The following is a 14,006-nucleotide window of genomic DNA, read 5'->3' on the forward strand; positions in this document are numbered from 1 at the left end:
GCGAGGATGTCACACTGGAGTTTAACAGAAGTAATTGGAAAAGCATATGCAGACTAGCTTGGGTGACACACACACTGGGATATGCACCTGGAGATGCTAGACACCCCTCATGGCGAAGCACAGGGAGCAGTCTGCAGACGGCAGTAAGCAATAGGAATGCACTTAGGGACTGACAAGAGGAGCTGTAGACGAACTGTTTGTGTCTACGGGGCATATTGGCTGTTTCATGCACCATTTGATTCTAAACTTACTTTTTAGCTCGTCAGCCCTAGGCTGTGCTTCTACAATTTGTTGTCCAGGCAGCGCTCCCTTAGAATACTTTAGTTATCAAAGGTACAGTAAGGTAAAACTCAACTCGTCTGTATATTTTTTTTTCTTCTTTTTTTAAGTAACAATCCAATGCTTTAAAAAATTCTGATTTTAAATAGTAATCAGGCTACTTTGATTGATTGTATGATTTGATCTGTTGTGATCAACACCGAACGTATGAATCAGAAATGAAGTAAACGATATCTAAAAACGATAAAGATAATTATTCATTAAACGTTTAAGAAATACACATGCATTTGCCTATTTCCAGTTGAGCTATACACATTCTCAGTTCTTTAAGAGCTGGCATTAAGTAAAACTAGGTTGCCAGGCAGAAATACTGTGTAGTTGAATAGATAGTGGAAATATTGATAGTCCTATGGCGCCACCTGGTGGGCATCATGCCCTTACTGATTCATAACCGTCCTAGAATTTGCACCAGAATGGAACGCTACTACATCGAATCAATATTTTGACTCCATTCATAATGTTCAGATAAAAATAGACTTGGGTCTTATTATTCTCATATGGGATGTGCCTTTCAAGAAGCCTCTCCTGCGGCCGATAATCAACAACGAGTCTCACAACATATTTGTTTTATTTGAAAACAGTAGAATGAAAACAAAGGAAGCTATTGCAGCTGGTCCGTGAATCTAGGTCCCACCACCAAACACAGAAGTTCAACACTCACAACATTCACACACCACTCACAAGCCTTCATTTCAACAGTCAGATCACAAAAATTTTTAAATACATCGAATTGACCCTCACCCCTCCCTACAGCTTCTGATGTGTGGCCCCTTCCATTCCTCTCTTGCTAGTGCTTACACCTATTCAGACTAGATTCCTTCTATGAGTGAGTATGAATTAGGAGCTAAATAAATAATAATGGATCTGTAGTTAAGTACATGTGCATCGTGATCCACAGTCTCCTGTATAATACACAACAACTAGATTTGTATTGCTGAAACATACACTTTATATACAAAAGGCAAAACGTGGTGAAAGACACATGGTGATGATGGGGGGGGGGGGGGAGAAGAAAATAGCTATTACAAACTATAATAGTGAACAGTTGATTTCAAAAAGCTCAGACAACTCTTTAAAGCATGGCAATGAATAAAGAACATTTATCATAACAAATCAAGAGTGGATGTGGAAAAAAGAACAACATGCATTCTGAAACCAACCTCAGGCTCAAATGTTTACAGAAGTGATTCACAGATGTAACATGATTCCTATCTATAGTCTCCAAAATATCGACGACCTCCAACTCGAATAGTAATGGATGACATTGGAGCATAAAACCATTTTCTCTTGGCAGGTTGACATCCAACTGACATGCATGGAATGTGCAAAGTGAAAGAACAGCCTTCTACCCTCTGAGAGTCAGGGTGGAATACTTATTAATTTGCATAATAAATCCTTTGAAAGTATAATGGTAGTTGGGAGTTAGGGTCCCCAACCCCCAGACCAGAGCAATTGACTTGCCCTACTAAAAGACTACATCCACACTATCTTTTAAAGCTTTCAAGGAAACTCAGAAAGTGGTACTACGGTACAGACACTGATGGCAGATCCAGAATACTATCAACATCAGTTTAAATTTTGCTTCATGTTCCAATAGAAACAAACATGGAAGTGTATTTTGCATCTTGCTTAAGGCCGATACTGAATTGACCTAAAATAAAACTGTGGGGCCCTGCATGTCCTTGATTCACCCAGTCGCAGGTCCCAGGATTAATGCTGCTGTTACTGTAGTCTTGACTGAACGAAAGTAAAATGTCAGAGACAGAGTTTAACATTATTTAAAGGGCAGTATCAATTTTCAATAGACGTAAATACAGAACAGACTCGTGGGAGATTTGCATATTCTCCACAGGACTGGGTCCAATAAGGAGAGAGGTGATGAAGTAATACGTCTTGGCATGTCTCATTTGATTTACCGCCACAGGAAAAACCCATTCTCTCATCAATACAGTTAGCCTCCTGAGACCATTAATAACAATTAGCCATGTTTCAAGATATAGAGGAGAACCTGTTGGGTCATTCTCTTGGACTCTGTAAATTAGTGGGTAAACTGTAATAGCATAGACATTCAGACAAACTTTATAAAATGTTTCTCTATATGTTTCGGACTTCATTTCACAAAATTAAACAGTTTCAAAAATGTTGGATCTAGATATCTACCACAAGAAAAATAACAATTTTAAGTCACAATGATAACAGGCTTAGACCAAGTCAAAAATGTATACAAAACATACAGTATATAGAAAATAAATAGCCTCAATTAATAATTGACCATTTTAAGTTTAAATAAAACAAACAGAATAAGTCAATCGAAAGCTTAAAGCTTATATTTGTTTGCAACAACTAAAATTCCGAAAAATTTAGTGCTTGGCCTACAGCAGCAATTACAAAAACTAATAATCATAACCTTAATGAGTCTCCAACCAAGGCACAACGTTGTCCTTAGACTAAAGGGAATTACAAGAGATTTACAAGATATGTCAATACATTTCAACAGGATTTGTGAGCCAGAATATTTGACAAGAACAGTAGTCAAAATTAACCTTACTCTAAGTTTAAATTAGATTAATAACATTAATGTGACTGCTGTAGAGAAATAAGTAGCTAAACTGTTTGGTTAAAAAAATAATAAAGGAAAAGTTTGTGGTTTAAGAAATTAACAGTAAGGGGAACATTCTTTACTGTCAAAGATTGTCAAAAAGATTTTGGCTCCAAGACTATCACAATGAGTATGTGCATTTCCCAGTTTATTGCTCACCCCATTTTCTTTCACCAGATGTAGTACATACTGTAAGCTGCTTGTGTATACTTCAAGCAGGTGGTATGACATTGGCTGGCTCACAAAATAGTCTTCTTGGTGTTAAGTTTACAGTAGTTCATGCACAATTATATCACTGTTCGTAAAATAGCATTGAACAGCATGATATTACTATGGATAATTTCAGGTGACCTAGAGAAAGAAACCTGGGAAAGGCCACATCCATTAAGGTAACTGAATAAGTAATCTAGAAGACAGAACTTGTTACAACATTCATGGAGCTCGTCATGGCAACGGGAATGATGAACACAGATGGTCCATTTCATAAAAATTTACGTTTACGTAGATTAGAAAAATAATTATACTTTTGCTTTCTCCAAAGTATCTTTGGCAATATAAATCTGTCCAACTGGTTTGTTCCTTTTACTAATCCTATTTACGCTTGTTTATTTGGATACAATCACAAAATCTCCTCAGCCCAATACAAGCAGGTGCTCCAATGTTCTTCTCAAGACAACGCAGATTCAGAGCCAGTTTTCTTATTTTCATGTCCATGAGAATATGGAAAACATAGATTTGCAACATATGTTGAAAGATAAGCCAAAGGAATGTTGAATTGCGTCCAATGTGCACCACAGCTGGTACACCGCAAAAAGTCAGGACTCATCTGATAGAGAAAGAGTTAAAGTGAGATGGCAAGTAAGAAATTATGAGACACTAACCAGAAACCAAAGCATAAATTGATTAACTGATTAAATCGGAGTAAACAGAGTTCAAAGTCTAGGAATAACACATGGATCAATGCCACTGGTTAGTTTTTGGCCAAAACACACAATATGTTCGCCCCATATTCCTACAAGCCAGCCTCATCATTAGACATTTCTTAATACTGCCTCACCTTCTCAGGGTCCGGGCGTCATACACTGTCTCGTCTTCATCGCTTTCCATATCAGCCATCTCCACATTGTCATCATAGTTAGACAGCAAGCCATATTTCTTCCTCTGGGTTGGCTTCTTCAGCCTACAAATAACGTCGTTGTGTCAATCAGGGGCAAGTTAAATTATGCAATGTTTTCACACAGCTGGTGAATAACTTGTTTACTCACCCCAGTCACGCGAAGTTAAACAGCTGAACTAGCCTAAATTACACAAATTGAACTAGCCGCGAACATAGCCATATTCATTCGTTAGTTCTGGCAAACACCCAGCTAGATACTGTAGTCTACTTTGTTAGCGACTTACCTTACAGCTCTGACAAGGAAATACAGCACTCCTATCACGCTGATCCCAATGAGGACGTATAAGGCCCGTTGAATCATCGAACTATCCGCGTTCATGCCGGTGTTAAGAATTTCACGATGAGAAGTGGAGTTTGGTGCGGTAAAATTCGTAACAGGTTGCTTGTTGGAGCTGCTATTGGTAACTGTTGATACAACTTCAGATGTGGGTTCCGACGTTTGAGCCATCACCAAAAAAGCCCACATCGATGGTACGACCAACCTCAATATTAATTTAAATATCATTTTTAATATCAGCTTCACAACACTTGTTGTCTCAAACTATATATCAGCAGATGACCATGTGGATAAAACACAACGAATTCGATGGCTGGTTGCTGTTGATTCTAGTCGGCAGCTTTCACGATAAGCTAGATAGATAACTGGTGAAAAAGTTCCAAGTTCCTGGTGTGACGTGTACAGCAGCTGGTGTTATTACTATTTATGTCCGGATAGAACACAACGTTGAATATATATTGGTCCTAGGTAAAACAGCATGCTACATGCGAAATATCCAGAAATTGTGTAACTGTACCATAGGGCTAACTTGTGATCGCTATGGCTGTTTTTTTTGTTATTGTTGCAGACTAGCGCGTGTTGCACATTCCTAACGAAGTTGTGTAAAAAAAATGTATTTGTTAGCTAACTAGACAACAAGTTCTGGCTGCTTTAGTTCCCCCACGCTTCAGAAGAAATGACAGGGAATTTAAAAGACAAGGAAGCGTATCAAAGGTTAAACTACCTATACCAGGTAGCTACATTTTATTTTTTGTGTTTATGTTTGTTCATGATCTAAAACGTGTATATATTAACAGCACTGTAAACATACTTGTTCCCTACAGGCTGCCCATTGTGTTTTGTCTCAAAACCCGGAAAACGTGGAGCTGGCTCGTTTTTACTGCTTTACTCAAAAGTCAATTGCCAGACGTTTGGTACTTAGACAGTGAGTATTGATTATCGATGAATGCTCGATGGTGCAGTTAGTTAAATGTTTGCCTTCCTATTAAGATTATCTTTAAAAATGTCCATCTTTGCAGGGACCCGTCAGTGAAAAGAACATTATGTAAGAAGTGCTGCTCTCTGCTGGTGCCAGGAGTAACTGCCACTGCAAGACAAAGAAGTAAGCTAAACTGTATTATCCTGTGCGTTTTCAACTAAGGGTGAAACTTGACATTATGACATTTTAACTCATAATATAAAAATAAGTATGGGGTCTTCATATGGTTTACAGTAATGAATGGACTGTCACAGCCATGTTGGGTTTGTGTGCCTTTACCCATGCCTAACTCAAGGGAACAAGCGCAGGATTCGAAGAACTGTCATACAATGCCTCAGCTGTGGTGAAACCAAGTCTTTTCTGAACAATCCAGATCACTGTCTCTGGGCGGACCGCCCTGAGGCCCAGCTGGAGAATCAGACACAATTGGGTGAACTAAAACATCTTGTTTCCAACTACCTGTTTGGCATATGAAGAGTACAGTTGACTGGTCTATAACCTAAATCATAGTAAAACAATGGCCTGTTTTATATTTTTCCTTTTCCTGATGTAGAAATGGACCCTTCTTTGCAAGAATCGCAGAAGCAAAAAACAAGTGAAAGACCTGTGGACAAGAAGACAGTTGTAGATGTCAGCCCTGCCCCAGTCACAGATGCAGGCCCTGCCCCAGTCACAGCTGCCTCAACTGAACCACAAAATATGAACAGTTGACGCTTGCACCACAGCTCACCGCACTGGAGGATTAGAGATGTCATGGAATGGCTTAGACTTTAACTACTGACAGTTATGATGAGTTGCTTTTACACTAGACAGAGAAGTGTGGATGAAGGCAATCCATCCGTAATCTCATTTATACTTCCGAGTGTCTTTGAAACAGATTCATGTAGTATCGATGGGCACGTTAGATCTTGTATTTAATACGGTGAACTCTGCTGAATTGACTGGGTGCAAGGCAATTTTTGCATGAATTAAAACAAATCGAATACATGTAAAACCTGACAATAGAATTGCGTGCAACTTTTGCTTTCAAAGTTTTTTTTTTATTGTTCCTGATACACAGCTAAATAAAATGCAAATACTGTACATGTGTATGCTTTCACTTTTTCTTTTTCTCTCCTTGGTCCCCCTTTGGCACTCTGTAACGTGTCTTCTGGGAATAAAACAAGTTCCTGGCAAAGATCCTGGGGATGTGGCCCATATACAATACCAGGCCCAGGGCCATTCCTGAAGGAAAGACAGCAACATGTTACCAGCTCGATATGCAAAAATGGGATTTAGATCATGAAAGTTCCAGTTCAGTTGATAATCTTTTTTTGTTTCTATTTCAGTTTATTATCGAGTGCTAGCTTTTCAGTTCAGACATACCTAAAATGGGTCCTAACCAGTAGACAACAGAATACTCCATGAAAGTGAACCCAGGACAGGAGAAGGTAAGTCCGTAGGCCAGGGAAGGGTTCAGGAAGGCCGAGGTATATTCACTAGCTGAAAGAAACAAGAAAGAAAGGGTTGAGTAGTATACAAAACCACTAGTGCCAGAGAGCAGCCTCATGAAGTCGGATTGTGTTTCCAAGAGGGAATTAGCTGTGCTCTGATATCTGAATCACAGACGAGAGAAGAAACATTTGTCAACGCTGACGCTGAATGTACTGAATCAGGCCAATTTGTCAAAGTAACGACTATAAGGTACGTTTAACATTAAGGACTACTTACCCACGTGGAAAAGGAATGTGAGCGTGAGAGCTACAACAGGAACCCGGAGAAATGCAGACCTGCGATGCAGGAACAGGTAGATGATGTAAAAGATGAGTGCAGACACTCCCTCTGTGAAGACTCCCTGAAGCAGGGAGACCTTCAGCGCCGGACTGCACTCCCTTGACATCAGGTTTTTGATCATGTGCATGTCTGTGAGTTCCAGATTCCAGTAGTAGACAGCCACCCGCAGGCCCAAGTGTGCACCCAGGAAATGGGCTGCCACAGCCAGAACGGTGGGCAGGGTGGAGCTCTCCAGCAGCAGGAACCTCATCAGAACCAGAGAGGGATTCCCAGTGGCACCACCACAGACAATACCATGGGTCAGCAGCATCACAAACAGTATGGTCAGAGTCACATCTGGGCCAAGTCCTCCTGCCCACTGACCAATGTCTACGATGGTTTGCACTTCAAGCCAGCATGCTACAAGCATAAATGAGGAAGCGAACTCCAGAACAAAATTCAGGCGGGGCCATCTACTGAACAGGGCTCTAACTGAGGCTCCAAACGCTGTAACAGCCAGAAAGTACCCGAGGGAAACATTGAGTCCAGACATGCTTTGAGAGATGCTATCCCTTGCCGGTTCTGCTTGTGTGTGAGGCTAGCCATGAGGGTCTTGTCTGTGGCTACGTGGCACATGGAGACACACATTTCTTATCTAAAATACACCACCATTTCATCCCACACAAGCACCTGCCAAAATACACACTGCCTTTTTCAAGGTCAGGTCAAGAGTGGCCTTGCTTGCTTTACTGAAGGCATTGAAAATGTCACAACTGACCTTTTTGAGACTGCTAGAAAGTCTATCTGTATTAAATTGGTAAAATATCGGATTATTTAAAATATCTTTATTTTTCAGAAGCAACTTGTGATACAAATCAATCGTACCCAGAATCAACGCACCTTGATCGTTTGGCCTGTTGCTATGGGGACGAGACCGCGTGTTGTTTGTCTGGCGTCAAGAGACAGGATAAGTGAACCTACTGTAAATTGGAGATCTAACTTGTGCTAGTTAGAGATAAATAGCTTGCATAACGCCGTGTCGCAGGGTCAGGTAATAATTACGTTTGTCAGCATCAACTACCAGTGTTATTATACTGAATCGAACTAGGTACTGTAGACACCACGGCAGCTGTTAGTCTACTGTCTGCATCACTAGTCTAGACTACAGTAATTCGGGATTCCTTTTTTTTTTTACAGTAGCCCAGATGGACTGGCCGACCTGGTCAAAAAACAAGACGAAAGACATTGGAACTTGTCGATAGTCAAGTTCAGCCCAAGTTCAATGGCTCGACTAGTTAGCTATCTACAGTACTGTAACAAAGCGTAGTTGGGGAGTTTGAATGACCTCTTCACGTTAGAGCTATCTTTACGGCCTTCCAGGGAGCTTCTAGCTAGATATCAACAACTCTGGTTATATTCTTCCTTCACAACATGTCATGAAAAATGACAACTAGACTTATTGCCTCATTCAATGTGTTGGACGAACACTCTAAGAAGATCCTGGCTAAGCATGCACGGGTAAGTGCTGGTATTAAATGAACCAACGTTTGAACTGTTTTAGCCTGTTTATTTCGAATATGATTTCATGTGTTTCTCGTTATTCACAATCCGTTGTTGATAGGTATTCTGCGTTTCTTCTTTCCCCCAGAAGAATCGCCTTTTTAGTCATACTCCCAGATCATCGCACGGCTCCCGCAACGAGCCAGACCTTCCACTATGTAATAGCTATGACTCAGACTTCGACTTCCCTAGCTCGAGGAGAACCCCCATTTCCAAACCTAAAACTAAGACTGAGATCATCAACGAGGAGCAGGAACTCCTGCATAGTAAACTAAGGTCTTGAAAGTAATCAGGAGTATTAGATTTGCCTGGCAGTCTGATTAAAGTTTTGATCCTTAACTTGATAACCTCTCAACATGATTGCTAATAAAAGATTGTTGCCAACTGTGACATGTCATGCAATTATCTAGTGATCAAGTGGAGGAATGATTGTGGTCTAAAATTGGTGTACCCCCATGTTGTCACAATAAATGCAGCGTTGTTTATGTATCTGTCCTTGTTATATGTGGCGACTCACAGACGTGTCACTCCAAGATCAGCAAAGTTTTCTGTACCCCCACCGTCCATCACCGAAGACTGCTGCTGCAGACCGGAGAATGCCATCAACAGCAGAGTGAGTGTCCTTCCCTTCACCTGCCCAGGGGACGTGTCCTGGATGAGGGATGACCAGAGGACAGAGGGGCTGAGAAAAGGTGGGTTCATGGGTTAGTCAGAGAAGATGAAAGCTGGCCTGGAGAACTGGTTGGTGGGGTTTTAACTCCTTCCGATTTCCTGCCTTCAGGTGTTTTAAATATTAACGTAAATTTTTTTTCCGTCTGTCTATCTCAGCGGCGCTAGTGCGTGTGTAACTGAAGGAGAGGGTACAGTAACTCGGCTTAGATTTCCAGGTGGTTCCATTTGTAAATTAACCTGTGATATCGTTCTTCCCTTCTCTTTCCCATCGTGTATTATTCATTGCTGCTTTGTTTTTGTTTGTTTTGGGGGGGGTTTTTTGGGGGGGGGTTGTTTGTTTAAAATCTAGGTTCAGTACCAAATGTTGACACCAGCTGCCTTGAATTTTTCCATTTTTATTTGAACACTTTAACTAATTCAGCTCGTACTCCTTCCATCATCTCTATGTGGGTCTTCAGACCAGGACTCTGAGGGCTTTATTATTCTAACTTTGAAAAAAAGAAGTACGGCCGCCTACAGGTCTGCAAACCATCCACCCCAGAGACTTAAGTGGTCCAGAGAGGTACAGTGACCTGTAAATATACTGTACATTTAGAGTTCCTGTATTTTGTTTCAGCAGTGTAGCCCAGTTTCCATAGGAATGTTAAACTTTTATGGCCGGTGTTATATTTGTTTGGACCAGGTTTACAGGGTGAGTGTGACTGAGGGTGTGTTTGTTTCGTCTCCCGGCTAGGTGGAAAAGGTTCCTCCTTTGGAAGCGGACAGTGATGTCAGCAAGGCAATGGTGGGTGGAGTTCTGGGATACACAGACACGTCTCACTGGTGCACCTCTCCCTCCCACCAGGACACCCCTCTCACGGCCTTCACAGGTAACTCACAGCCGTTGTGGTCTTCGTAGGTTGTTCATACCTAACCTCATAAACCTCCAGAGGTTCAGCCTCTCACGACATCCACAAAGCATCTCTCAGAACCTTCAAATGTATTGAGAAGTCATGTTGCTACCAAATGTTCTTCACTCGCGCAAGCGCGTTTCTCTCACTCATTTGAGGTTGTCTCCCTGTTTTCGACAGAGCAAGAGGAGGACCAGTTCTCCATGTCAGAGTCTGTGGGGAAGGTGGTTTGCCAGCAGCTTCAGCGCGGGAATATTGTCAGAGTATCCACCAACCGAGCCTCCAGGTGGCAAGTCAGCTTGCTCTCTAAGAACCGCCAAGTTACCTTCTTGTGAATTTGCGCTAAGCTGTTCTCTGTCACCGCAATCGTGTTTTATGTAGGAGCAGAGAATATCCACAGAACGACGCCCAGAGAGAGAAGCCGTCTGCATGGGGGGCGGAGCCTGCTGCAGTCTCAGTCCCTCTCAGCCTCGCAGACGAGCTGAATAGGTGTGTTAAACTGCTCTCACCGAGGCCTCCTTCTGTTTATGTCCCCCTTCCGGTAAGTAAATGCCTACTATTTTTACATATAGGTTTTGTGTTGGTGTGTTTTTTGGGGGGTTTCGTAACAAAAGTGTTTCCACAGATAGTCAGCGAGACGTATCCAGTGGTGTGCACCTCTGAGCTGCACCCACATGAACCCTTCAGTTCCCCCAGCCTTCACCACCTTGACCTGTCTGAAAACAGTGCCCCCTGCAGGACTACAGTCCTCTCTGCCATTGTGCGCATCACTGACTCCCTCCAGACAAAGACCATGGTCAGGAGGGAAAGAGAGAGAGAGAGGCTGAAGGCCTGGCCCCAGAAGCTTTTCTTGGGGATGTACAACGTGGGCCTCAAAACTCTCTCTGCTGACGGGAACATCAGTCAAGATAGAGACCTTGGAAAAGTTCCCCTGCATAGCAATCAGCCACCATCCAGCAGAGGGAACCATCTTTTCCCTTTGGTTGCTCCACCAGTCCCCTTGACAGCACCCCACAGGCAGACTGATGATGTTGGGACGGTGCTCAATGGAGTCAACCCAAAGCAAGGTAACAGTGGTGTCCATCCTCGCAATGACCTCCGACACCATGCTCACAGGACCAGAAAGAAACTACACAGAGAACCGGCAACTTGGCGAAATAACAAAAAAGACTTCCTACACATCTCCAAGCCCCTTACGAACACAAACACGAGCCGGTTTGTTCCTAAGCAACAGCCCTACAAGGAACGTCTTATCGATCAACGGCAGAAGTGTAATAACTCCATGATGTCGCAGGTTGATGACATCAATAACGTGGGTGTGTATGGAGTTAACTTGTTTGCGTCCAGACCTAGCAGCAGGGTACAGTACAAGTACCAGGTCCACTGTACAGGAGAGGTTCTGCCTCTTCTGGAGGCCTCCGTGGGCCCTCCAGCTTCCTCCCAGCTCTCAGACCGCTACTCCAAGGGCTCAGGAACTCAGACAAACCGAGCAGTATCTGCAAGGACAGACTGTACGTTCATTTCAAGTTCTCCCTACGATCCGGAGCAAGCTGTAAACATTCCCACGGCCGAATGTGTGGATTTACTTTGAATTTTGAAGGAACCTCAATTTAAATGTAAAACATATATTAAAAAACATTCATCTTTTGCATACATATTATGTGTGCTTTGTTTGAACTAATAAACTTGAGTGGATTTAAATTGTTGTTACTCAACTACCACCAACGATTTCAGACTTCCTACTTCCTACCTTTTGTCCACAAGAGGGAGGCATCTGATAAGTTGTTGATACATATTTCCTGGTGGGAGACCAATAAGAAAATAGTTTGAAAGCAATTGTTGAGATGGTGAAGGACATACATGCAGGATGGGAAAAATGCAGAGAATACATTTCTTCGGTGGACAATCCAGCAAGCATCGATGTTCTCTGAGTCACCACTCCCTGCACGTGATGCTACTGTAAGATGAATAAACATTTCTGTTCTAAACAAAATGACCAGCAATGAAGCACAGAAAGACATACAATGACATAAACCACTTGAGGCATCAATCACGGAATAAACACTTATTTTATTTTGTAGAACAATAGCCCTTACATTAGCAAGGTTCAAACACTGCTAGTGACCATACTCAGCGGTCAGAGTAACAAGCACAGCCAAGTCCTGAATAAGGAAGGAGATGGTCAATAAACACCCAAATAAAACAGAAATCTTGTGTCATGAGATGGAAAGCTGTCCATCTGACCAAATCGCAGTTGTCATTTCTCCTGCTTTGAAATAATGTGGTGTGATAACACTGCATTGTAAATGGAACATTACATAATATAAGTGAAAGGGCAGCGACTCATGGAAGTACAGCGTTTTCACAGCTGCACTTAACACCCAGTCTTCGTGTCACAATGTACCTTCTGCACGCACGCCCCCCTCACTGTCCTGTCGATGACCCCTAAACACTTAGCCCAGTCTGCTCCTCCGGTCCTCATGTCCTGGCAAGGAAACATCTCAGCAAGCCACTCTACCGAACAAGACAGCCTCTGATCAGTCAGAAGTTCCGCTCTGGCTCATTCGCTGACATCATGGCTGGTGCTACTTCTGCAGACCTTACCTCTGATGGCCTCTATTTTATTGGGGTCCAGCATCTTGACCCCCTGGGCGGGGTCCTCTGGGAGCCCGCCAGAGGTGAGCAGGGCCTGGGGGAAGACTGCTGGCAGCACCAGGCCCACAGCTGCCTGGGGCAGGGCTTGTCTGAACACCTTCCTGTAGACTGAGACAGGGATGTGCACCTTCCGCATGGAGCTCCCGATTAGCACTGTGAAGACAGGCCAAACACCAATCCTGCATCACACCGGCATGGGTTTTTCAGCTGAGAACGTACGCATCTACCAACCGAAAGCTACCTAATTTGTCGTCTTTTGGAGTCGAGGTGTCGGGCCGGACAACCACAGCGGCCCGGCTTTCAACAGCCTCCATCGCTTCCAGCGGTGACATTTTGATCCTCTTCCCCAATTCCACAAACCAATCCCCATTCTCCTGCATACTGCATTCTCCACAAACCCATCTGCATTCTTCCACTGTCTCCTGGCTCCCATTTCCAGGCCCCTTAGTCTGGGACTTCCTCTTGGGAGGTCTCCCTCTGGGTCTCCCTCTGGCTGGGGCAGGCTGAGGGCCTTGCTGGCTGACGGATGGGCTTATTTTGAGGCTACCTGACTTCGACCTCCAGGGTGCCGGGTCCAGCTGGGGGAATTTGGGGGCCAGAGAGAGGCTATTCTGACAAAGAGGGATGGACAGGTGATTCCTCTGCCCTACACAGCTATCTGCTGAGGATTCCTGAGGGCTCATCTCCTGGAAGGCAGAAATGAAACAAATTGACTTGTGTTCACTTTTATTATCAGACTCCATCACTATTCCTGGAGATACTGTGTAACACATGTGCTACAACCTGGGAGAGGATGTGGCTCCCGCCAGGAAACCTGGTGTGGAGATGCTCAATCTTATCCTCCGACCTCTGAATGGTTGAATACCAAACCTCATTATGCAACTTGTTAATCAATACAACACTCATTATTCAGGTGAAAGTGTGAGTTTCTCACCTCTGTGGTGTTGATGACACCTTCAGACAGTTCCCCAAGCATCTGTGAGAATACAAATGACAGAAATGTGGGTTCCTTTGTGAAGCTGTATTTGAGCTTTACAATTCTATTTGCCTTATGTACCCAGACAACAACATCAGGAAACTGCAAATATTCCCTAGATAAAAATGTG

At 43.1% G+C, this 14,006-nt stretch overlaps 3 protein-coding genes across 4 annotated transcripts; 1 reads left to right on the top strand and 2 right to left on the bottom strand.

Moving 5' to 3' along the window:
- Window positions 1–888: 888 nt before the first annotated feature.
- fam174c (family with sequence similarity 174 member C) lies at window positions 889–4,743 on the bottom strand. Of its 2 annotated transcripts, XR_010875040.1 has the most exons (3): window positions 4,340–4,359; window positions 3,996–4,118; window positions 889–3,764 (listed from the first exon to the last, which is right to left on the bottom strand). XR_010875040.1 is itself a non-coding variant. In XM_067229893.1 (2 exons), exons 1-2 carry the CDS (start codon window positions 4,618–4,620, stop codon window positions 3,992–3,994), a joined length of 408 nt encoding a protein of 135 aa, XP_067085994.1. In that variant the 5' UTR covers window positions 4,621–4,743. The 2 variants fall into 2 exon arrangements, 1 of the variants encoding a protein (XP_067085994.1); XM_067229893.1 differs by lacking the exon at window positions 889–3,764 and having other exon boundaries at window positions 3,992–4,118; window positions 4,340–4,743.
- rpp21 (ribonuclease P 21 subunit) lies at window positions 4,464–6,454 on the top strand. Its single transcript, XM_067229892.1, has 6 exons — window positions 4,464–4,586; window positions 5,048–5,125; window positions 5,217–5,317; window positions 5,412–5,494; window positions 5,667–5,801; window positions 5,925–6,454. Exons 1-6 carry the CDS (start codon window positions 4,539–4,541, stop codon window positions 6,080–6,082), a joined length of 603 nt encoding a protein of 200 aa, XP_067085993.1. The 5' UTR covers window positions 4,464–4,538; the 3' UTR covers window positions 6,083–6,454.
- aqp12 (aquaporin 12) lies at window positions 6,402–7,676 on the bottom strand. The gene is made up of 3 exons (XM_067229891.1): window positions 7,078–7,676; window positions 6,737–6,849; window positions 6,402–6,595 (listed from the first exon to the last, which is right to left on the bottom strand). Exons 1-3 carry the CDS (start codon window positions 7,674–7,676, stop codon window positions 6,468–6,470), a joined length of 840 nt encoding a protein of 279 aa, XP_067085992.1. The 3' UTR covers window positions 6,402–6,467.
- Window positions 7,677–14,006: the final 6,330 nt, after the last annotated feature.

Source organism: Osmerus mordax, chromosome 26 (genome assembly GCF_038355195.1).
Source record: "Osmerus mordax isolate fOsmMor3 chromosome 26, fOsmMor3.pri, whole genome shotgun sequence".
NCBI classification, from domain to species: Eukaryota; Metazoa; Chordata; class Actinopteri; order Osmeriformes; family Osmeridae; genus Osmerus; species Osmerus mordax.